Genomic DNA, 22,636 nt, shown 5'->3' on the forward strand with positions numbered 1-22,636 from the left:
TAGCGTTGCAGTCTTATTTGCTACAACTTCTCTCACACACCATTCTAGCCTGCTGAATCACGTTCCATGTAAGGTGAGGCCTCTGTGGAAAATACTTTGTGCACCCTTCCATCTTTGTAAAGTAGACTTGTAAAACCCTCTTTCTCTTAGGTCAGTTTCTTAACCTTGGGCCCTCAGATGTTTTTGGACTACAACTCCCATCATCCTCAGTCACAAAGGCTGAATAAAAACAGTTTAAAATGTCAGATAAAAGCCTTAGAAAACAGGTGTGTCTTGAGTCTTTAAGATGGAGATGCTTTTATTTTGACAGGGAGTATATGCCAAAGCCCTGGGGCTGTCCAGAAAAGGCCTCGTCCTGAGCTACCACCAAACAAGCCCGTGGCAACCATAAATGGACCTCCCCAGATGATCTTAATAGGTGGCAGAGTTCATGACAAAGAAGGTGCTCTCAGATATCCTGGACCCAAGCCATTAAGGGCTTTATAGTAATAACCAGCACTTTATATTTCACCAATACAGATAGTTTAAAATCAGTATTATATGGTCCCTGTTATATGCTGCTGCATTCTGTACCAGCTGTAGTTTCCGTACTACATACAAAGGCAGCGCCATGTAGAATGCCTTACAGTAGTCAAGCCCGGAGGTTACCAGCTTTTAACTTTCACTCCAGACTTTCTGGAAAGCTATACCAAAAGTCTCTGATTAAAATGAGAGAACATCACCATATTTCATTTATCAGACACATTCTGACACATACTTGGAATGACCCAGACACTTACTAAACAGTTCTTTACTGTTGTTGGCAGCTCTGTGGCTGACTTATGTTAGTAGAAGTAAGTAAGGGAAAGTTTCCCTTTCTTTGTAGGTGGATGAGAGCAGCCCTTATTTCTGCACCAGCCTGAGAGATTCCTTTTGCTTTTGAATGGGTATTCATTACCTGGTCATCAAACCAATTTTGGAAATCAGCTTGACAGGTAATGAGCCAATTAAAATAAGGGCTTTCTTTTTCCTGAGCCATTAGAGGGCACCCAGTCTGCACTCTTTGTTGAACATTAATAAAACAAGAAAATTGAACTGCAGCATTATATAGATCTCTCTACCCAGTATATTAAGACCTCAGAGTAGTGATATCATCTGTCCCCTTCTGTATAATGAATCTTCATTTATCTGTGAAATCAAAAACATTAATAAGATTTCTTTTTTCTTTTTTTACAACCCCCCACCAGCCAACTTACTACTTTGTTACAAGCAGAGGAAATGATATGACAAGCTTACAGGACCTGACATTCCTTGGCTTTAGCATTTGCGGAAAGTATATGCGGCACTGGTGCTAATACAGCATTAGACAGAAAATCCTTCTGCTTCTTATTTCATCACTAAGAAAATGCTTCTTGTTGGGCAGTGAAAATAGAGGACCTGAGTGTGGAATACAATATATGTGCACAAGTGAAGATTCTGTCCCATCTTCCCACATACAAAGCAAGATCTAAACTGTCAGTCATTACCAAATCTCATTGAAAAGAGAAATTATTTCTGTCTAACTTATGTCAATGGTACTTAGTAATGACTAGCTGAGTTTGGATCCTATGCATCACCAGGGTAGGAGTACTTATTATTATTATTATGTCATTCTGGACCAGATGCAGGACATTATTGCATATAAAGCTTTAAGTGGCGCTTGCTTTTATCAGATTGGTAGCATAAATGTAAAACCAACATTTGCTTAGAATGTCCATTCACATTATAGACCTCATCTCCTCTGCCTTATTTTCTCCATTTACTTATTTAGCAGGTTTGTATACTGCCCCAAACCTAAGTCTCTGGGTGGGTTTACATTAACAATGACAAGCTGTTAATGTGCAAAGGCAATTTAAGCATCACATATACAAATGCCTTCGGGCATTCCAACTAGAGTTCCCATGATGCCTAGCTTTCCTGGATAACTGGGTCTTCCTAGGTGTCATTACCACTAGTAAGTAACGTAAAGGAATGAGTGTGGCTAGAAATAATGGTGCTGAGACCTCTAGGCATCTAAGGCAAACCTTGGGGATTCCTGACGCCTACCTAAAATGGATCTGGTACAACACAGAGTTAGTGGTAAAGCACCATACAAAAAACTGGTCTGTTATACAGCAGCACCTGTATGCTAGGAATAATGATGTGGAGGAGGAGTTGTCTTGTGTATGTCTTTCCCTGTCCAAATTATTGTTAAAGCTATTTTCTACACAATTTTGCACAAAACACTACTTTCTGGGCCTCACACCTACACTTAGAAAGAAAGTTTTTTTTTAAATCCACACTTCAAGTGCTTTGATGATGACAATTAAATCCAGACTGCAATTATTTGATTTGAAGGAACCATGAATTAAGCAGAACTTAATGTCAGGGGTGGATTTTTTTGAAAAATTGTTTATTGAAAAAGCCAGTATCAACATATTTATATATATTTATATATATATGTTCAACAACAATCAGCAAATTTGTGCAACACAAGAATACAGCCATGAAGCTTTCCAAGCAATCGGATTTACCCACTGTATCATAATGTACTGCTGAAAGCTCAAAATCAAAGAGAGCAAGAGAGAGGGGGCTTCCCTGGTTTCACGGTGACTGACAAGAATATATATTTTTTACATTCACAAAAATCAGGAAACTGAAGTATATGGTGTTACTGGAGATCCAAATAGCTTATTGGATTTTAGTTCTAGTTTGGTTCCCTTCCCACCCCCACTGAAAGATTTATATAAATGTTGCCTGGAGACTGTTTGCGTATAGCTATAAAGATTTTTGTGTAGGACGTAAATCTATTTGGTACTCAGTGGCTGAAATATAAGGTAATGGAAATTAATGTAAATAGGGAAAATATGAAGAACTGTAGGGACCACCTTAAGTGGCGCAGCGGGGAAATGCTTGACTAGCAAGCCGAAGGTTGCTGGTTTGAATCCCTGCTGGTATGTGTCCCAGACCATGGGAAACACCCACATCGGGCATCAGTGATATAGGAAGATGCTGAAAGGCATCATCTCAAATGGCGTGGGAGGAGGCAATGGTAAACCCCTCCTGTATTCTACCAAAAGAAAACCACAGGGCTCTGTGGGTGCCAGGAGTCGAAATCGACTTGATGGCACACTTCACCTTTACCTTGATGAAGAACTCTAATCTCATTAGTTACTTACAGAATCCTGTCTGAAGAAAGTCAGAACCATGTGTGTCTTTTAAGTGTTTCAAGCTATAAATGCCAGGATGCAGTTAGCATTTTAAATTGCTGAGACCGATGAATAAAGGTTTTTTTAAAAAGACTTCTATACAATTTTAACCACATTCTTAAGCCTCCTTGCAAGAAAAATCAATTATTTAATTATTAGAATACTATGTACATAAATACTGTCCATGTAAGGTGTACAGTAGCTTTATAAACATTCCTTGTTCTCAATTAAAATTTATATATTTCATACTCTGTATAGATGATTGGAAATTGATGCAAGAAAATGGCAGCTGTACTTCATTTCATGAGTTAACAAGGCCTTCTCTCAAATCATGTCTTGAAATCTACAAGCCGTGCAGCTTCCCCACCCACCACCCACCTGCCCCTACCCACGCCTCCAAATCAAGTATAAAAGCATGCACATTTCTTTATCAGGCTTCTCTCCATTTATCAAAAGGTCAATGCAGAATAGTGCAAAATTGACTGTGGAGGGATCTTGAGACTGGTAGTGTGCTTCTGATCTCCCTTTTCATCAGGGCAAGAAATAAGTCAGGTACTGCTTGACATGAGAATACCGTTTAGTATGCAGACTTCATGGGCCATACTAAAAAGCAATATTTTTACTGCTCTCTTCTCCTATGCGTATGGTTATGTTGCCAGTTCTAGTATTTCAGAGTCCTTGTAAATAGAACTATGCAACCAGTTTCAAGAACACTTCACATGCCCCCTGTTCTCCTCGAGTTGCACCTTGGTATGCAGAAGAGTAATTTAAAATACCCAAATTACAACACAGATATGCTATCTGTATTTTGGCAGTTTCAATGTCTGGAGAATACAGCCATCTAATTACAGTCCATTGTGCATATGCCAGAAAATACCGAAGCAAATTTAGGATCTGTGTCCCCTCCCCAGCCCCATTACAGGTCAGAATAAAATTAGGTCAGTTTAAATCCAAACTTCTTAACTATTAGTGTGTGTATATTTTTAACTTACAAAGTGAAAACCAGCGACAGAGATGACAAAGAAGAAATCCACTTCATAATTACTTTCCACAGTCTTGCTGAACCAGAGCAAACAGAAGTTGCCTTAAAAATAATTGCCACTCTTGCTATAAGCTGTGATCGGGCATGGGTTGGGTGAAAGAGGGAGACAGAAATGACGGGCCCTTCTTGTGGGTGGTAGGCTGCAGCTGGTCTTCCACATTTTTTGTGTAACTCTCTTTATGGTCCCACTCCCTTGAGCCAGTACCTTGGGGTGATGTCAGCTGCCGAGAAGGAGAGCATTAAGTTAGACCTGAGTAATTTTTTCCTGCTGTGCCTTTACGGAGTGCCGTTGGGCCTAACCTAAGTCCAGTATGGTTCTTCCTACCCAACCTTTGATCACTTCAAGCCCTGTTTCTGCTTGCATATGTGCTATTAGCTGCTCTGGCCCAAACTCTGGCTTCCTGCAAGAATGTGTCGCTTGTGCCCTGGATTGACAATTATGGTTTAAGACATCTTGGAGTAGGGATGGAGGTATCTCTGTGCTTTGGTAATTGCTTGCTGTTGCAGCAGGAACACTTGTAAACAGCCTAGCGCACAGAACTGGAAAGGGGGAATTAAAAATACCGAACAGAAGGGGGATAGCCTTAAAAAGCCTGGAGGGTTTTGTGGACCTGGAGCTGTGACACAATCAAAAATGGTAAGTATGTTTTACTTAACTTAACTGCCAGTGATGGGTTATGGGCAGCAGTCATGGAACCATATTTGCCACTCCTCAGTACATTCTCTTCCCACTTTTCTCCCCAGACTTTCAACTAGTTGCCTATTGACCCACTTACACTGGTTCCATTCCACTTCCACTACAGAGAGGCCTGGTTCACACAGGAAGTATAAGCCTGATCAGAAGCAGCCAATTGACTGTGGCAGCTACAGTGGTTTTAGCCCTATCTTTGTATCGCTGCCCATGACCATTCTTGTTGCAGGACCAGGGAGGAACAATGGAGTCCCAAGATTTCCTCTTTACTCTCTGGTGCTGCAAGAAGAAGCCCTGTAGTGCTAGAGGACAGACTGCACAGAGGACTGGAAGACAACTTTCCAGCTGATAATAGCACCTCTAAGAATAAACAGATACGACAACCATCCAGTAGCTTCTGACGCGTTGGATGGTCTTTATATGCTTCCTGTGTGAAACAGGTCTTTATATTGAAAAGGTTGCTTGGTGTGGCCTTTTTTGTTCTATCTGTCTCTTATATATGGCATCAGTCTCTTCTCTCCTCCACATCTTCACTGTGGGCATAAGTAGCCTTTGAGAACCAAGATAATATAACTAGTGATGAGTGAGACGCAGGCAACCTCTCCTTAATAGAGAATTTATTTTGACACACATTTGCAATAGTTGCAGTGAATTAAAACATTTTGTGGTTGTCAATGATATGGATGGTAGGGTAATTAAAAGGGTGAATCCATTCCATTACAGCTTGATTCTAAATACACTTGTTTGGGAGCAAGTCCCACTGAATCAACAGCATTTGCTTCCAAGTAAAAGGCTTAGTATCACAGCTCAAGCAGTGATCACATCCTTCAACTCTCCAAAGGCTTGCTTGTAATGAGGAATCCTAGTGCATTTCAGAGTTCATTTTATCTTGAAATATGTACAGATTGTTTGTGGCTGCGATAGCAATGATGTTCTCTGTTGGGTGCCATGCTGTGTGCAGGATCTTCTTGGTAAAGTCCAAACTGTCAACACTGATGTCATCTTTCCTTCGCTTGCCTCCCACACACACTCGGCGAGGTTTGAGAATTGCCCGTGGCTTACTATTCTCTCGGGAAGCCTCTAAAGTAACATCACGCTTGGTGTTCCGGTCAAACATTCGAAAGAAGTTGTTATATGCTCCTGTCATGATGACACTGCAGAGGACAAATAATGGGAGGAGTGTTAAGTTGCAGATCGTCCCTTGAACTGTGCCCATGTTCAGCTCCCATTCATTTCAAAAGGCCTTGCACAGGTGAGCTTCTCCAAGGACCATGCTCTTGTCTCAGAATGTTCTGTCTCAAAATGATAACCGTACAAGCAAATCCTCCATTCAATATTATGTTCACAGCTAATTATACCTCCCCAGTAAGACATGTAAATAGAGAATTCCAAGTGTTTGCGAATATAATTTGGCATAAAAACCCATAATGCAAATTGGCTATATTTCTTTTGCTGGTCCACGATCATAATATCTATTTATCTGTGGATAGCTATTTTTATAATCTTGCTAGCAAAGTTTTCCCAATTGTACCCATGGCAATTTAATAATCTTATTTAAATATTATTATTTAAATATATTATATTAAATATATTATTTATTTAAATGCATCTAAACCTCCTGGTTTTTCTAAAAATAGCAGTACAAAGTACATTAGGATCACCAGTTGTCAGTTACAAAATTTCATTTTAAAAATATTCTATATCAAATAAAAGGACTTGTGTAATCAGCACGCAATGAATTGTCTGAAATGACCAGTGGAATTAATGGCTACAGTGCAGCTCAATTTCTGTCTCCCAGACTGCATTGGGAGCAAAAGCCACTGACCATCACATTCCCTTCACTAATAAATGGTCATTGTAAGGAAGTGGAAGGGCTTGTTACTGTTTTTTTTTTTTTTAAAGTATTGCCCTAATGAAGTAGCATCTTATTGATCTTCCTGCGCAGTGGGGAAATGACTTGACTAGCAAGCCAGAGGTTGCCAGTTTGAATCCTCACTGGTATGTTTCCCAGACTATGGGAAATACCTGTATCAGGCAGCAGTGATAGAGGGAAATGATGAAAGGCATCATCTTATAATGCGTGGGAGGAGGCAACGATAAACCTCTCCTCTATTCTACCAAAGACAACCACAGGGCTCTGTGGTTGCCAGGAGTCGACACCGACTCGATGGCACACTTTACCTTACTAAATATTTCACAAGTATTTATTTTTTTTAAAATTCATTTTCTTATGCTCATTTAGCCTTTTATCAAAATAGGCAGAAGTTCAGATGTTCAGTGTGGGTGTGGGTATATAGAAACAATGACTGACATCCAGACTAACTCTGTGCCAACATGGAAGGATTTTCTGCTGTGCTGAGGGACACTATTTTTGCTGATTTCCATGTCCCCTTTCCTCAGCAGCTGCCTTTACCTCCAGAAGCTATGTTCCTGAGGGCTACGGGGCCTTCTGGATGTCAGTCAGAGTTTGGGTGGCCTGAGACACAGCAGTGGGGGAGAGATTGCTGTGAGCTGGAAGCCTCTGATGGTATGTAGGACCTCTCTCTGGGGTTCTGATGTGAGATATCAGATGTGTTTGCCTCAGTTACATATTAAGCACCCATTACTAAAATAGAAGTCTCCAGTGCACTCTATTCCAAAGGAAACTAAAAGCCAAAACCTATATATGATAAGCAAATGCTTTTTAAGAAGCCATGTATTTTAGTCTTTTATATCATATCCTATTTTCATGGAAAAGGTGCCACTAGTTTTTGTCCCCCAAATTGGAATGGGCTGGTATAAGATACCAGTTCTTAAGTTGCAACAGAGGGAGTGCTTATGCAAAAAGAGTACTTCTGGAAAACATGTGTTAACTGTTTGGTATGGATATGCAGGAGATGTACTATAAGCAGAACATGGTTTATTGATTATCACAGAGTGCCTGTCCCAGAGATAAACTAAGAGTGACAAATCAATGAATAGATTGATTACCTGTCAGATCCATTCCATGCACATTCAAACTTGTCAAAGATGCAGTCGTTTTCATAAAGAGAGCACAGCTTGCTTCTAAGGTAGTCATGAACCTGTTTTGTAAGCAAAAGGCAACTTTGTTATCACAAGGTTTGGTTTTATAGGCCATAGGTTGCCAGTAGCTCTTGCTGGAGGTAGTTTGCCTCTTTCTTCCAAGTAAACAAGCATTAACAAAATAAACAGAAGATACAGTAAAATCTTCCTAGAAGTAACCCACTTGATAAATTGTATTATTATTATTACATTTATATCCCACTCCAAGGAGCCTAGAGCGGTGTACTACATACTTGAGTTTCTGTTTCACAACAACCCTGTGAAGCAGGTTAGGCTGAGAGAGAAGTGACTGGCCCACCCAGAGTCACCCAGCTAGTTTCATGGCTGAATGGGGATTTGAACTCGGGTCTCCCCGGTCCTAGTCCAGCACTCTAACTACTACACCACGCTGCACATATAGCAGATTTAAGTGCACTTCTCAGCATACTTTGGTTCAATCATCAGAAATAGATACTGTATATACACTTTAATTCAATATTGGTTTAGAAGCTGAAAGCCACTGAGATGTGGATAACAACTGTACAAGCAGCATCATGCAGATCCTTCCCAGTTTGTCATTTAATCTTACTGAGAATTGGAGACAAAAACCATATATTCCTGGTTTTCCTTTTTATAAATGGCTCTTGGGAGAAATCATGACATGTCAATTGGATCCAGAGCCTTTGAAGGGGGGGGCGGGTTGGGTGTTTTGAGACACAGCATGCAGAGGGGGGATTGCTGTGAGCTGGAAGCTCACATGGTGACGTTGTATCATCAAAATCACAAGTGTGCCTCCTCAAAAGCAATTCTCTTCCTACGTGCCTCCCATTTCTGTTTCAGAAATCTGAGCATGTGGGATACAGCTCACCCACCTGGAAATGCACTTTGCCCCTTCTCAATGTTTTTGCTGGTGCTGCCACTTATTTTACCTATGCTTTATCCCATCATAGTAATTAGCTCTTCTGACTATGAAGCTTCCAGTTCTTGCTCAATGCCACCAATCAAGTATGTATGTGCTCAGTCTTTCTGGTTCCACAAAAAGCCAGCAGTGAAAAACAAGGATCAGTCTGAATCAAGACTCCAAGCCAAGATGATCTCTCCTAAAGGAGGTAGAGAGCAGAAGGCACAGCCTCCTAGCTGGCACTTCTAGAAGCGGATATTTGCACTGTTGTGGTGCATTAGATGTGTTTACTCTTGTCTTGGTGCAGCTCAAATATTGATTCAATAAATTTGTGACCCTTTATTTAAATCCATATTTGGTGACATGTGTTTCCAGGTGGATGGGTGTGTAAGGGCAAATGGCAGATGTCAATTTTGAAGGTGGGATAGAGAGGGGGGGTGGTTTAATTATACCTGATTGATCAGGGACACTTGAATCATTTAGAAGGCCTTTAACTGAATAATTGTTTTGATTAATTGGTTAAATATTGCAGGCCCATTAAAAATCTTTAGCACAGCTTCAGAACATAAGAACAGCCCTGTTGGATCAGGCCCAAGGCCCACATAGTCCAGCATCCTGTTTCACACAGTGGCCCACCAGATGCTGCTGAAAGCCTACAAGCAGGAGTTGAGGGCATGCCCTCTCTCCTGCCGTTACTCCCCTGCAACTGGTACTCAGAGACATCCTGCCTTTGAGGCTGGAGGTGGCCTATAGCCCTCAAACTAGTAGCCGTTCATAGACCTCTCCTCCATGAAGTTATCCAAACCCCTCTTAAAGCCATCCAGGTTGTTGGCTGTCACCACATCTTGCGGCAGACAATGCCACAAGTTATGTGTTGTGGGGGAAAATACCTCTGTTTGCTGGTCCTAAATTTCCTGGCAATCAATTTCATGGGATGACCCCTCGTTCTAGTATTATGGGAAAGGGAGAAGAATTTATCTCTATCCACTTCTCCATACCATGCATGATTTTATAGAACTCTATCATGTCTACCTGCAGTCATCTTTTTTCTAAACTAAATAGCCCCAGGTGTTGTAGCCTTGCCTCATAAGAAGTGCTCTAGGCCCCTGATCATCTTGGTTGCCCTCTTCTGCACCTTTTCCAGTTCTACAATGTCCTTTTTGAGATGTGGTGACCAGAACTGTACACAGTACTCCAGGTGTGGCTGCACCATAGTTTTGTATAAGGGCATTATAATATTTGCTGTTTTATTTTCAATCCCCTTCCTAATGATCCCTAGCATGGAATTGGCCTTTTTCACAACTGCTGCACACTGAGTCGACACTTTCAACGAGCTGTCCACCACACCCCAAGATCCCTCTCCTCGTCAGTCACCGGCAGCTCAGAACCCATCAGCATATACTTGAGATTGGGTTTTTTTGTCCCAATGTGCATCACTTTACACTTGCCAACACTGAACTGCATTTGCCACTTTGTCGCCCACTCCTCCAGTTTGGAGAGATCCTTTTGGAGCTCCTCACAATCCATTTTGTATGTCACTACCCGAAAGAGTTTAGTGTCATCTGCAAATCTGGCCACCTCACTGCTTACCCCTACTTCTGGGTCATTTATGAATAAATTAACAAGCACCGGTCCCAGTACAGATCCCGGGGGGGGGGACCCCACTTCTTACTTACTTCCATTGTGAAAGCTCTCAATTTATACCTACCGTACCCTCTGTTTCCTGTCCTTCAACCTTAGCTTACTATGGAATTCAGTTATTATGCTAAGCTCCTGCAGAAGTCCTGTTTTCTAGGGCTGTGCAGTTATGTAGGTACAACACAGATCTGACACTGGCCATGTTGGGAAATATCAGATTAATTCCAGCACTACTTCCATAGGGTTTTATTGTGTCAAATGTTGGAATGAAATATCTATTGTATTGGATTGAGGTCGGAAATGCTGGGTATATTGGAATTAAAAAGAGCTGTTTTACAGCTTCTAGAAACCAAGCAAACAGTGTTGCCATAGCAATTGCCTTATTTGGAACAGACTGGTGGGGGGGGGGAGATTTGGAGTGACAAATCAAGCTGGCCACTGGCAATGCATTGTGTCAAATGGTCCAAGTCTTGCTTTCCAATCACAGTGCTTCTGGGGAAGGACATAGATCTTTTTATCATTTGTTCAACTGTCTTCTTCACTCCGTTATCAGGTATTTGATGTGTATAAACTTCAGAGTTTCTTTTGGCAAAGAGAGGCTTCAATTGAATATTACTGAATATAATATGGGGTGCCAAAAAGGGGGTACTTTTATATGAAGGCAAGGAACAAATTCCTCTAAATAAGACACTGTCGATGATCAGAGTGGGAGCTTCAATTTCTGCACTTTTTGTAACTTCCTGCCATGAAACAAAGCAGTTTTAAAAGTTTTAAAAAACTTTTTTTTAAAGAATACAGGTGGACCAATTACTTTCAGTGTCCACACAATTAATGCTATCATCACAAAGCTAACTTCATAGCTTTCTGTCTAGCGATTCAGAAGATACTGATTTTCTCTATATTTCCCAATAATCCTACAGGAAATCTGACTTCAACTATCCAACAATTTTAAAGAGTTCTCATTCCAGTTTTAACATTTTTTTTCTGGTGATAAGGCCTACTTGGTTTTGTACTTGGTTTGACTTCAAAATACAGTTTCTGTGTTCTGTTTCACTCTGGAGAAAGGACACTCCACACTTCCTATTGCAATGACCTTTGGTCCTGTCTGCTAAGAGGAAAGCACTACTTTCCAGGCAAACTTCTGCTTTGGCTATGAACTGAGAGCACCAAATTCAAGTTGTATTGAGTAAGTCCATGTAATGTGAAAAATGCCCAAATCATGTGCAACAGATTCATACAACATTTTTTCCCCAGCAGTATCTAGAAAAAATTAGAACAGCACACTTAGGGACCATCTCACAATAATTTATGCTGGTAAAGTCCCATTCATGCCAATAGCATATATTCCGTTTAAGTGTCCTCTGAATAAACATACACTGCAACTAAGAAAATGAACATATCACATACCTGGTATATTTCTATAGGCTTTGTTTCCATGTTCAGATCCCAAACTTTGACAGTGAGGTAATCCCTAGCTAACATATACCGGCCACTGTGGCTGAATTTGACATCTGAGACAGAAGAGATAATTTCAGAGAAAAATGAGCGGCTACTGGGGTCTTCTGGTTCTTCAAAAACTGATGAGGGGGAAAAAGATGAAAAACAACAGATCACTATGAGGAGTACATAATAGCATTTCTACACAGTTACCTTTTGTGCATTTCTTATTTTGGAAAGGCAGGTTCAAACTTAATCACAGCATTGGATTCTAGAGAGCTACTCTAAAGAACAAAAATGCAGCTCTGTTAACCCAGCCATAAGAGAAAGCAATTTAGGACTTAATTATTAGTTTAGAACAGGGCTGGCTCCAGTGGTCCCTCAGCAAACTGCCATCAATGGGTCACCACCAGTTTTGGAAGGCTGGCTAATTATGGGCAGGATCTCTCCCCAGGTACATTTACAATCTGTACAGTACAGTTACACACTCTGCAAGGGCGTTTTTCACACAGGACTTTTAGCTCACATCTCCTCTGGAATGGAGGGTGTACATTCACATATCAGCCAGATTTAGCCCAAAGTCGCTGTGAGCTATCAGGGAGCATTTCACACACAATTCAGGTTTTCCACTATATTGGACTATAGCCATTTTTAAAAAATTCATTTTTTGTGTTGGTTTTTAGGGACAACTTCAAGTTAAGAGTAAAGCCTCGCAGTAAAGCCTGCTGTGTGAAGAACGCCATGGTCTGCACAGGTGGCAGACCTACATAACATGTTGGCACGAAGCATTCAGTTGGTAGTGCAACTGTGTGCACTCTACATGGTTACTGAGTGCCTGCATAGGACTTAATAGGCACTTGCCTGTGAAATTGACTCAGTGGAATAGCTTGCTCTAGGACATGGGGCAGGGGAGAAACAAAGGTCAGTCAGCAGGAAAGCATGCACTTCTGCCCTTAGGAAAGTCAGCTACAGATTTACAGACTATGCAATTTCACCTGTTACATTCCTACATCTCTGCAAACATACTGTAGAATGCCTCTCAAATGATATTACTTATGATCTATTTAAAAGTGTTATCCAGTTCTCACTGGAGTGTAATAGTAGGTAAGAGTGTGAGCTGGAATATTCCAAGTCCAGGTCTCCCTGCAGCTATAAACCATTTACTATGTCAGTAAGTCCCATGATGTCCAAGCTGTGGGACTCTCTCCCGCAGAGGCCCATTTTGCCTTTTTTCTGGCTTTTCATTGCCCAGCAAAAACGTCTTTGTTTTGGTAGGCATTTGGAGTATAAGGGCATATTATTCTCTGCTTGAGGTTTCTGCTTTTATTATCTTTTGTTTATGCTCCCAGCACTGTACCTCCAGTGACGGTTGCTGGTGTCTATCTTACGTTTCTTTTTAAATTGTGGGGACAGGGATCCATCTTACTTATTTATTATTTCTCTGTATAAAGCTCCCTGAGCCATTTCTGGAAGGGCGGAATAGAAATTGAATAAATTAAATAAAAATAAATAAATATGCAGTGTTTCTATTGTAGTTTAACTGAATTATTTTTAATTGCGTTATGAGCTGCCCCGTGCATTCAGTTGAATAAGAAATGGGATAAATAAATCGGTAGACCTCAGACAACCTATCTTCCCCTGCTAACTGAGCAAAGAGGCACCTTTTTAAAAGTGGTGATTCTCTTTATTTAGCAGGGGGAGAGCAACTGGCCCTATCCATCCCCAGCACAGCATGCTTCCAGTGGCTGTTGCTGGTGTATATCTTATGTTTCTTTTTTTAGATTGTGAGGCCTTTGGGGATCGGGAGCCATTTTATTTATATCTATATAAACTGCTTGGGAACTTTCATTGAAAAGCAGTATCTAAATCTTCACTGTATTCATATTCTCAGCCTCCATTTTCCATCTGCAATGCTGGGAAGACTAAGACTGCCCGACTGCACAGACTAGACATTAAGAAGGATGTAGATTAAACATTAAGAAGAATTTCCTGACTAGAAGGTCTGCGAAAGGGCTCTCCTTTGCCAGAGGTTTTTGAACAAAAGCTGGGAGGCCATTTTGTCAGGGATGCAGGAGCAGTTTTCTACACTGAGCAGGGACTTGGACCTTGGAGAAGACCTCAAACATCTCTTCCAACTCTAGAATTCTATGACTATTCAAAAGTACGGCATAAGCACAATAGTCTAAATAAAGTATTTTAAGACCTTTCATCATGCTCAAAAATAAGTGTGTCCAATCTTACTTAGTCACACTACACTAGGGGTGTGCACGAAACCAGCTGGCCTGGTTCGGTTCAAGTCCGGAATGGACTTGAACCAGACCGGCCAAGTTTGGTCCAGCCCACATTAAACCACCCCGGGCTGGGAGTTCACTAATTTTATTTAAAAAATAAAATAAATAAAATAAATACCTCTACCCCCTTCAGGGAGCTTCCTGTAGGCCGCAGGGGTGTGTGTCTGAGAAGGTCCCCCCTCCCCCCACCGGTCTCTGAAATCACCATCGTGGCCAGGTAAATGGACTATTTTTGGCCCGCTTGGGCCTTCATAACTGCGCACGGTGGCCATTTTGTTTTTCCAAAGTGGCTGCCGTGCATGCGCAAATAAACTCTGTGAGGCCATGGGCGCATGCCAGGCCTCGCAGAGGCCATTTACACATGTGCTGCGGTGGCCTAAATGGCCGCCATGAACAGTTACAGAGGCCCCAAAAGGCCTAAAACAGTCCATTTACCCGGCCGCAGCGGTGATTTCAGAGGCTGGCAGAGGGAGGGGGAACCTTCGTGGAACGCCCCCCCACCCCATGGCATACAGGAAGCCCCCCAAAGGGGCTACAGGTATTTTGAAATTATTATTTATTATTTTAAAAAAATTCAAAAATTCACAGACTTGTCTGGAGGTTCGGTTATGGTCTGGACGGAAGGGGGGGTGTTTTTTGATTTGATCCCGAATCCCCAAACCTCCAGACCGGTCCGCACATCCCTACACTGCACTTCACTAGTTCTCTCAAACTTGTGGCAGTATAACGCTGAGTCTGAATTTGGAAGGAGAATGTTCTAGCTAAGGTTTAGCTCTTTAACCTATAAAATGGAATTATATTTTTTTTAAAAAAGAAGAAGCAAAACAAGAATGAAGGGTAAAAATACAGCAAGAAGCCATATTGGGGATTAGCACATCAGATCTCCTCATAATACCGGGAGAACACAAATGTGCAATGCCAGTCTAATAATATAATTTGAAAGCATGGATAAAGTTTAACCAAACACATCTTTCCAAAAAGCTTGATGGTAGCTTGGGGACTGAGAAGAATCATTTTTGCTGTTCACATAAGCAATAAAAGTTGCTATCCTCCATTAAAAAGAACATCTGGCCTGACCACCCCTTTTAAAAGACAAATTTGATATGTGAGTTTCCCAAACTATGCCACACACCATACACTGTCATACTGCATATACATAGAGCAGTTTTCAGACTTCTAGTGACCTCTAGAAGTTGCTATTTTAAAAAAACCAACAACCCATAATTTGTTTAAAATATCCTTGTGTGTTTCAAGATATAAAATCAGAAGAGAAAGTTTAGGATCTGGTAGAAAGACAGAGCTTAACTATTTTAGATATTTCTGCAAACACCTGAACTTAGAAGCAATCCACAGTCATACGAGGTGACCACACCTGAAAGTAAGAATCTTGTGTTGAATGGAACAACCTTATTACATGTATGACACAATTTGGGGGAGACCAATACCATCCATATCATGGTATTTTAATGGATATGAGAGGACTCAGATTTTAAAAGCCTGTTCTGCTATAATGCATTCCAGTTGTTGTTGTTGTTGTTGTTTTGAAGTCTCTCCCACATCCTTCTCTCAGACAATATGCAGACAATGTGCCATTTTAAATTCTGAATGCAACTGAATGTAAATCTTTGAAGAATGTAAATCCTTTAAATTTCATTTAAAAAAAAAAAAAAAGCTTTGTCCCAATCAAGAATTCATAATCTGTCAAAGGGTTATGGCAGTCTGCAACACTTTCATGGGATTTGTAGCTAAATGAAGTGTTTGATGAATCTGAAACCAATTTAGTTTTGCCTGCCCTAATTTCTCCTTACGTTGAATTCCAGAAAGTGGTTTGCCCTCAATGTACGGATCATATAATCTATAGGATTCACAAGCATGACAATCAGATTGGACATATTTATGAGGGTATGCAAACAGAGGATGTGTCAGGAAAGGTACAAGAAAATAAGTAGGTGGTGCTAATTTGGACAACAAATTATTCCAGCCTCTTAAGGTCATGCTTGAAGTGGTTATGCACCAGATACAAGTGGCAGCATGCAGCAAAAACAAAAAAACATGAAATATATCTCAAGTGAGATATTTGTATTTAATTCAACAGAAACTAGCAGCTTGTCATTCTGGCCTTTAGCAATAAATTTTAATTGGTACACCTGAAATGCTTCATAATAAATTTTCCCATTTGGAGTGCCCAAACCTCCTTGACCTTAGCCCTGCATAGAACTGAATTACCAAGTCATGAGTTCTTCCTCTATTGTATTATTAGATTTATCACATTTTGCCATCTATTGATGACTGTTGAGGGCATTATGGGAAGTGTCTGGAAGAAGACAAAATTAAGCTCAGATAACATTTCCATTTTGATTGCTGCAATGCCCCCCAGTCATGAGAGAGCACTATTCTCCAACTGCTTAAAATCTAATATGACAAACTGCAATAATTTGAGTGGTTTTTTTTAATGGGCTAGGTTTTTAGGAATATGCATTCTTAAATATTTAATATGATCAACATGAGCAGATTCATCTGTTAGGTTTGGGGCCATATTCTGATGACTTCCTATAATTTATAGGCCACCTGCTTTCCCGTGATCTGCTAGGAGTGATGTTAATTTACATAATGTATTGCTACAACAGGGTTAGATAAAACTAACACTGCATCATCCACAAATATTACTGCATTGATTGCTTTGCAGATGGAGATGCAGACTTTGGGAAGCAGAGAGAAGATGTTGTCTCTCTCTAAGCCATTGACATAGGTGTTCCCATCCTTGGAGATGAACTGCTTTTCTGCATCCCAGTCCTGAAGATTGTCCCTCCCCAGACACACTGAAGAAAGGAAAAATTGCATTTGCCATAAATGTCTGTTCTTTTTATAGTAGGGTGGAGCAGTGTGTTCCCACCCATAAGTTACTTAACGGTAGCAGGACAGGGAACTGAATCAGTGACCATTGTCTTGGACATCCACAGTTACACTGAAAATTAGCCAGAGTTTGTTTGATTCAGGGGGATGACCTTTTCTTCTATTTTTTGCTTGTTCTCTTGGGACTTCCCCTGTTTTGATGAATAGTCCATAATATGGTTGGTATATGGTGAATGATGTACTTTGTTTTTCAGAATCAAGTTAATTCTAGGAGCTAAGAGTTTGTTTCCAGTCTCCCTGTTTGGTCTGGGAGAAGATGATTCCCAGAACTGAACTAAAACTATGGCTAATGTGCAATGTATGGACCTGACTCAGTTCCCTATCCTGCTGTTGTTAAAGGTGGGAAGACTGATGGTACATCAAGCTTCCAACTTTTTTGTTATCTTAGAGGAGATACTGTTTAGTAGTGTTTCATTAATGAACATACTCCCATTTGATCCTGCCTTCCCCAGCCCTGGAAAATGAGGTTGATTGGTATTTTATGTCCTGGAGCTGAATCTCAATGTAAGATGGATGAGGAGAGGACTGGCAATATGATGTTACACATCAGTGCAATTGGTACGGAAGTTAATTGTGGTCCAAGGTTCCACGATGCATGTGTGTCCATACAAAACATGCAGAAATTGTACATGGCAAGTACTGAAAGATGATCACAGGTGACAGATCACTACCAAGAAGATATTAACAAAGAAAATACATTGCAAAGGGAAAATAGTGGTATAGCCAGCCAGAATGTGGTAGTACACAACTGCCTTAAGCATTTTCCCATGCAGTTAGTAATAAGGGACAGAAAATCTTTTAAAAGGCAGGGATAGTGGGACACAGCAGAACATCACGATTGATCAGGAAAGAATGTGTCGGGTGCTCAGCATAGCTGGGAACAGCCCAAAGTTTCCAAACAGGTGCATCTTTGGCTTTATCACCCACATGTGGCAGTTGACTAACTGTAACAGGCCAGTTATGTACTGACATATTGCCAGCTATAGGCCAGGGCAGAGTGGTTTGGGATACCATTTGTGAACTATCAGCGGGGGCTTGGAGAATGTGGGTAATAAGAAAGAACATAACCTGTTCTTTGGTTTGTTAGTGCAAACCATAGTGTGACATTAATCTGAGTCAGTTTCACATGGATAAATATAATTCCAATTTTTAATAACATTGTATTACGGATTAAATTTTCTTATAAGATTTGGAGGAATCTAAGTAACATTTCTGAAAAAATAGTAAGAATCTACAAAATTGAAAATTCTGTTACTAACAAGAAGAGGGAAGTGCAGAAAAGTTTTAAAATAAGGGGCATTATCTAACAAAAATGTTAATGATCTGTAAAAGCTAAGAAAGTAAAAGGAAAAAAAACTTCTGCAAGGAACTAAATGAAAGCTTTTAAATAGTTCTTTCAACATTCTAGACATTGAGTAAAGCAGGCGCTTTCCAATTATCCTGTCAAGCTTTCAATGGAAGCCTGATGAATATAAAGCAATTATCATTTCTTGTGCACCTCTCCCCCTTAATCGTTCCAAATTGTACATGATAAGAATTCCATTCTCATAAATATTATGTGAAGTTGCTGTTAACACCAGAAGATATGTGAAGGAAAGAGCTATCAAAATGTACAGGTATTTATCATGGTATCTTAAAAGAAGAAGAAGGTTTCCCCCCTCATTATTTTAAAAGTATGTGGTTAAATGATAAGATGCTGCACAGAATGACCCTAGGAGCTAGATTTTCGGTGCCTGATCTTTTCGTGATAAAAGTGCTCATCACCAGGGACAATGATTGTGAGTTACAGCTAGGGTCAAAATTGGCTACTCACTCACCTCTAAAACCAGAAGATCAGTTTCTGATGTCTACTTTTGAGTCTTGTCAAATATTCCTGTATCACATTGCTTTAATCTCCTTGGGTTGCTTTCACACGAACCAATGCTAAGAGAGCAACAGAGTGGCCTACTTCTCATATGATCTTTCATCCTGGACAAATAGTTGACAGCTTCCTGCTCTGTGATGGCTCAACACCATTTGCCACTGGAGATTAACAGCAACAAGTCACTGTGCCACCAACATAGGAACATAGGAAGAACATAGGAAGCTGCCATATACGGAGTCAGACCATTGGTCCATCTAGCTCAGTATTGTCTTCAGAGACTGGCAATGGCTTCTCCAAGGTTGCAGGCAGGAATGTCTCTCAGCCTTATCTTGGAGGAGCCAGAGAAGGAACTTGGAACCTTCTGCTCTACTCAGAGCAGTTCCATCCCCTGAGGGGAATATCTCACACTCCCTTTCATATGCAACCAGGGCAGACCCTGCTTAGCTAATGGGACAAGTCATGCTTGCTACCACAAGACCAGCTCTCATCTCCACAAGACCAGCAATGGTGGTGGGGAGCCTCTTCTGACTCAGTAGGTCAGTCTCACTGACCCTGACACATAAAAAAGGGAGCAGATCCTCTCACGACAGAGGGAGCCAGAATGGAAAACAAAGAAGAAACCCATCTGTATCTGCATTTAAAAATGTCACGTGCAATCCAGACACACTCTGATCTCCTCTCCGTAAGACCGGCTCTCCTCTCCAAGCAGGACTGATGCTACCCCACCCTCTCAGTCACAGTGGCCTCTCAGTGACCTTGCTGCTGCTGGCAGTGCTCTGCACTGCCTCCCACATGCTAGTAAGTCAGCACCACCACCACCTCCACCACCACTCAACACCTCCACCTTCCACCTCAACACCACCACCTTGCCTTGAGTACTGTGCTGGAGAGTGCATGGCATTGCTAAACTGCTGAAAAGGGGAAACCGGGACCAACTCTTCCTCTTTTGATGTCACCCTTTCCCTGGAGGGAAGGAGTAACTAAAGCACCATTCAGAAGCTGGCCTGGATCAAGGGATGGATTAGCCAAAAACAGCCCACCCCACAATGTGTTGAAGATGGAGTTCCAGCGAATCAACCTTTTGCACCAACTATCCTAATGACCACTAGGGGCATTGGGAGTAGAGATAGCTAGTGAGGGTCTCCTTTCCTGTCCCTGCTTGCCTCTACTCTATGATCCCTGCCTTGACTCCTCAGGTACTTCCTGTAGTGAGTCAGTCCCCTTCCTTTCCTCCTAGAGCGACATCTCCCCCCTTCACACAAGAAGATGGAAACATCTCTCCCCCACACAATCTATCCATTATGTAGCTGATAAATAGGACTAGATCTTTCCTATCTAAAGTGTAAAGTAAAGTAAATTCTGCCATCAAGTTGATTTTGACTCCTGGCGCCCACAGAGCCCTGTGGTTGTCTTTAGTAGAATACAGGAGGGGTTTACCATTGCCTCCTCCTGCGCAGTATGAGATGATACCTTTCAGCATCTTCCTATATCACTGCTGCCCAATATAGTACCAGTGGGGATTCGAACCGGCAACCTTCTGCTTGTTAGTCAAGCATTTCCCCGCTGCGCCACCAAATGTACTTCACCAATAAACCTATTCAGTTTAGATTGTACAACAATCTCCATGTGTGTTCTTTAAATAACTGCAAGGACTAAAATCAGCTCTCTACTCTGTAACTGGAGTGGGTAGCTTCTTTTGGCGCTTTACTAAATAATCACAAATGCCAAGTGTTTTGCCCTCCCACCTCTAGATGGCAGTTACACAATCTAAAAACGGGTATTTGTGTCAGCATCTGGCTCCCCCTGCCGCTATTGCAGCGGCAAAGAGACAGTGCTACCTAGCTTCTCTTCTCTAAGCTGCTGGGAAAGGCCAGAATTCCCAGACAGTGCCAGAGCAGACTAATGTGCTAAGAGATAACTGCTGGCATGCCACAGGGAAAAACGAATAAAAGCATCTGGGAGCCAGGCAGTACCCATCTCACAGAGGCTGCCTGTAGTATCTTTGAATGATTTAGTGCCATGGTGTTCTCTATTTGGGGGATGAATAATTGTTCTCTGTTGGGGGATGAATAATTCTGCCATGCAACTGCTTTGGGAGTTATCAGAGAAATAAATTAAGATTCACTAAAATGGAATATGGATTCTTCTATTCAGTCATACAACAAGCAACATGTACTTAAAAGATCACTGCTAATCAACAAACCTGTTAAACATGCCCCCCCAACCACACACACACACACACACACACATACACACACACACACACAGGCACTGCCCCCATTAAATGTGTTAGTAATCAACTCATGTTTCAGATGAAGGCAAATGTGTTTCCAGTTGGGTATCTAAAATATGCCTCTTATACCAATATTTTTTCAACGTGTTGGCTGATTACTGATAACGTCCTACTATGCAACCTTGAACTATATAGATCAAGGGAGTATCTTTCCTACTGGTCTAAGGAAGACAGGTGTAAAGGAGGACAGCAAAGCTCAGCACAGAAATGGAAATTTTAGCAGGTACTATCCACAGCCCTGTACAACAATCTGCATCCACTGAATTTCCCCTTGCTGCATGAGGAAGCACCCCCATTCGCCTTTACATCTGGATACGTCAATCAGCTTGCCATTGTCGCCATCCCTTTTAAGGGCAATTTCTAGGCTGAGGAAGTAGAAGTGGGGAAGAAGCAGGAGAAGCAATTTTGTCATTTCCACTTGGAGCGATGGATAGTCACATTATCACAATAGGAGACAATAAAGAGGAGAAAGGACGAATGCTTTTCTCACCAGGATGGCTTCTGCTGTGGAGAAGTTTTTTGCAGCTTAATTTTCGGTATGCTTGTGGTTGCATACACAACTAAGAGACTCAGCAAGGACAATGAGACTCAGATATGAGAGCACTGAGCTCGAGTCCTCAATCTGTATTGGATGCCCTGAGCAGGGAGCGTTAGTAGCTCAGCAGCAGAGCATTCATTTTGCACCCAAGATCTCTGACATCTCCAGGGAGGAATGGGAAAGACCCTTCTCTGAAACCTTGGAGACCCATTGCCAGTCAGTGTCGGCAATACTGAGCTGGGTTGATTCAGTATAAGGGGGTTTCCAGACAGCAATAAAGTACAGCAATAAAGTGGGTGCAACACTTGTGTGCTCGTTCCAAATGCTACATTACTCACTAACATTCCTGCATGCTTCTGTGCTCCTTCCTAGCATGATTTTACCCTCTATACACACAACAAGCAGGGACCTCACACTGTTTTCACGGTTCCACCTCCTGGCTAGTTCTTGCATTCTGAAAATAACCCAGCCTTTTTCATCACTATTTTTGTGGTGGCTGGGGGAAAGGGTGGGTTCTTCTCAGAAATGTAAGGGCTGGCCAGCAGGTGGCGCTGTAAAATTGACAGATGTCCCTTCTCCGTGTGCATTTGGAAGGAGTGAGTTCAGGATAGGAAGGAATGCAGAAGCCTGCAGAGGTACCTGTATGGTGAGTAAGGTCACACTTGGAACTTAAACAAAAGCTTTGCAGATTCAGCACTTTATTGTTATTTAGAAGCCCCCCAAGACAGATTCATACATTCAAATATAGGTTTGTCATGAATGATTGATTGATTGATTAAG

The 22,636-nt window shown here is 41.4% G+C and overlaps 1 protein-coding gene across 5 annotated transcripts in view; it reads right to left on the reverse strand.

Annotated features, from left to right (window-relative positions):
- Positions 1-5,541: 5,541 nt before the first annotated feature.
- PPP2R2C (protein phosphatase 2 regulatory subunit Bgamma) overlaps positions 5,542-22,636 on the reverse strand; it is a 142,456-nt gene continuing 125,361 nt past the window's right edge. For all 5 annotated transcript variants that reach the window (XM_053255585.1, XM_053255587.1, XM_053255586.1 and 2 more), the window contains 3 exons: positions 11,928-12,097; positions 7,910-8,001; positions 5,542-6,093 (listed from right to left, as the gene is read on the reverse strand). In XM_053255585.1, coding sequence (XP_053111560.1) covers positions 5,802-6,093; positions 7,910-8,001; positions 11,928-12,097 — 554 coding nt within the window. In that variant the 3' untranslated portion in view covers positions 5,542-5,801. The remainder of the gene's footprint in view (positions 6,094-7,909; positions 8,002-11,927; positions 12,098-22,636) is intronic.

The sequence above is a fragment of the Hemicordylus capensis genome, chromosome 5 (assembly GCF_027244095.1).
Source record: "Hemicordylus capensis ecotype Gifberg chromosome 5, rHemCap1.1.pri, whole genome shotgun sequence".
Taxonomy (NCBI): Eukaryota; Metazoa; Chordata; class Lepidosauria; order Squamata; family Cordylidae; genus Hemicordylus; species Hemicordylus capensis.